Consider the following 2,826-nt stretch of genomic DNA (forward strand, 5'->3'; position numbering starts at 1 on the left):
AGCCGGTGGCTGTGGCCCCGCTGCTTCCTGGAAAGTGGAATTTATGCTGTTTTTAACCTAGGACGCGTTCCTAAATTCCAAGTCGTTCCCAAGTACCCGCCATCTAGGCTGACGTCCCCATCCCGATTGCGGGTGGGTCACATTTAGCACTTTAATCTGCTTATTGGTGAGCTCTGGGCCGTCATCTGTTGTGGGTATTCCTGAGGTTTGACCTTTTGGTGAGGTTTGGGCTGTGGCTGGCTGCCCCTCTGCACTTTCCTCAGTCATCACTCCCAGTGTGACCTTTGCATTCCTATTTGACCCTGATATCCCTTATCTCAGACTCGGTTTACTACGTCTTTGCTTCTGGTTCTCTATTTTGATCCAACTTGCAATTATCCCAGCTCCAAGCTTGTCCTGTCTCTGTCCAGGCTCCTAGCCAACCGTTCCTGCAAGAGATCCTCAAAGAGGATCCTCAAAGCTAGTTCTGCTTGCTTTGGGTCAACCTCCGGCATTAACCTCACTGTTTTCCTGAGAGGTCGCTGGATGCTGCTGAGTGACAACACCGAAACTGGACAGGAAACTGGAGATGTTGATGCTGCTTCTGTCCTAAAGCTTTTTCCCTGCCATATGCATGCCTATGCTCTGGCACCTGATTCAGCTGACTGTCTGAAATATCACAGAATTGTGGAATGCTTTGAGTAGGAAGGGACCTGAAAGATGATCCAGTTGCACCTATCATGGGCAGGGACACCTTCCACTATCCCAGGTTGCTCCAAGCTCCATCCAACGTGGTCTTGAACTTCCAGGGATGGGACAGCCACAGCTTCTCTGGGCAACCTGTGCTAGTGCCTCAGCACCCTTGCAGGGAAGAATTTCCTCCCAGTATCCCATCTAACTCTGCCCTCTGGCAGTGGGAAGCCAATCCCCCTTGTTCTGTCGTTCCAGGCCCTTGTCTAAAGTCCCCCGTCAGATCTCTTGGAGCCCCTTTAGGGATTGGGAGAGTCTGTAAGGTCTCCCTGGAGCCTTCTCTTGTCTAGACTGAACATCCCTGACTTTCTCAGCCTTTCAGATAAATACCTGTGTGTGTTATGCTGTGCAGATCTGAAGAGGGTGAATCCCCAGTGCTGTGGCACTCGTGGTCCCGCACCTTTCTTGCCAGGTGTGATTGTGGGCAGGGTGGAAAGGACAAGTGGTTCCCTTTTTCCTGTGGGTAAATCTGTCAAACACTTTGGCTGAATTCAGGTGACTCTGGGTCTTCCTCAGGCTGTTTGAACCAAAACCTTAAGGTTTGTGATGGGAAGTGTAGCCCCTGTCATGCCAGGCAGACAGAACTACAGAATCGCAGAATATGCTCAGCTGGAAGGGACCCACAAGGATCATCAAGTCCAAGTCCTGGCCCTGCACAGGACCATCCCCAAGAGTCACACCCTGTGCCTGAGAGCGTTGTCTAAATGCTGCTTGAAGCCTTGCCAGGCGCGGTGCTTTGAGCACTTCCCTGGGGAGTCTGTTCCAGTGCCCAAACACCCTCTGGGTGAAGAACCTTTTTCTAATATCTAACCTAAACCTCCCCTGACACAACCCTCGGGTCCTGTTACTGAGGAGAGATCAGTGTCTGAACTAGATTCAGCAAGACAAACCTGGAAGGCTGGCTAGCAAAACGCTGGCCATGGAGGTGTGTTGTTTTCTCTAGTCCCTTGTGAAATTTCTTTTTAATCTGGCGAACGCATGATAACTGCTTTGACATTGGGCTGCTGCTCATTAAACTCTTCTGGGATATGGAAACCAGCCAGCTGGGTCACCTCTGGCCTTGGGTCCTGCCTCTTGTGGGAGAAGCTGGGTGGAAAGGGCAGCTCCAAGAAGAGCAGCTCCAAGTGCCTGCACTTCCTTCAGGATGATCCTGCTCCAGTGCTTTCCTTGGGCTGCGCTGGTTGGTTGGATGTGTGTAAACCCCATGGCTGACCCTGTGGCCAACCCCCTGGCTAACCCCAGGCCTCCCGGTACATGCCCTACTGAAAGCTGCAAGTTGGGAGCTCTCAAAGGTCCCACGCCGGCTCTGGGTTACTTTTCTGGGTTCTCTGAGCAGGGGAGAGTCCCTCTCTGGGTCTTTCATCTGCATTGACATTCTTGGGTGTGGGCTTTTGAGGAGAAGCAGTCTGTCCTGGAGTCCACTTCTCAAGTGCTTTGCACTACTATACCCCGACTTTGCAAGCACTTTCCCCTGTAAATGGTTTCTTCCCAGCCTTATCCTGGTGCACGTCACAACAAACCAAGAAGAAGAAAACCTCGGCCAAGCAGAGTGGTCACAGAAATTGAAGCCCAGACCTACCTGGGAGGCAGAGCGATGGAAGAAGCTGAAATTAAGAGATGTGGGTGGCTTGGGTGTGCAGCGGCTCCTTCGAAGCCAGTGTTGGGTACCCAGCAAGCAAATTTGCTTCGCACTGTCGTGACAGGGGAGATGATGATGCCACGCTGCCAGGGATGGGAGAGGCAGAGCTGGCCATGCCAAGTGTACTGAGCGTAAACTGCATTTCCAAGCCGTGAGGGACCTGGCTGTGAGACAGGGCGGATGGATGAATCCAAATTAGAAACTGATCCTAAGCTCAGTTCTCCGTGCTCAGGGGAGGGGGTGGTCTCTGTTCAGTGCTCTCCTGCAGTTATTCGTAACCCACTTTTCTGTTCTCTCTCAACAGGAACTTGTGTGAGGCAACAGGAGAAAAATGCTTAACTTAAGGACTTGTGCGGCAAAGCTGAGGCCGTTGACGGCCTCCCAGACTGTAAAGACAATTTCCCAGCACAGACGGGCAGCACCTAGGACGTTCCAACAGCTCAGGTGCTACAGTGCAC

At 52.1% G+C, this 2,826-nt stretch overlaps 1 protein-coding gene across 1 annotated transcript in view; it reads left to right on the forward strand.

Moving 5' to 3' along the window:
* The first annotated feature begins 2,638 nt into the window (after positions 1 to 2,638).
* OGDH (oxoglutarate dehydrogenase) overlaps positions 2,639 to 2,826 on the forward strand; it is a 30,374-nt gene continuing 30,186 nt past the window's right edge. Inside the window, exon 1 of the mRNA XM_008638950.2 lies at positions 2,639 to 2,825. Coding sequence (XP_008637172.1) covers positions 2,700 to 2,825 — 126 coding nt within the window. The 5' untranslated portion in view covers positions 2,639 to 2,699. The remainder of the gene's footprint in view (position 2,826) is intronic.

Source organism: Corvus brachyrhynchos, unplaced genomic scaffold (assembly GCF_000691975.1).
Source record: "Corvus brachyrhynchos isolate BGI_N302 unplaced genomic scaffold, ASM69197v1 scaffold141, whole genome shotgun sequence".
Taxonomy (NCBI): domain Eukaryota; kingdom Metazoa; phylum Chordata; class Aves; order Passeriformes; family Corvidae; genus Corvus; species Corvus brachyrhynchos.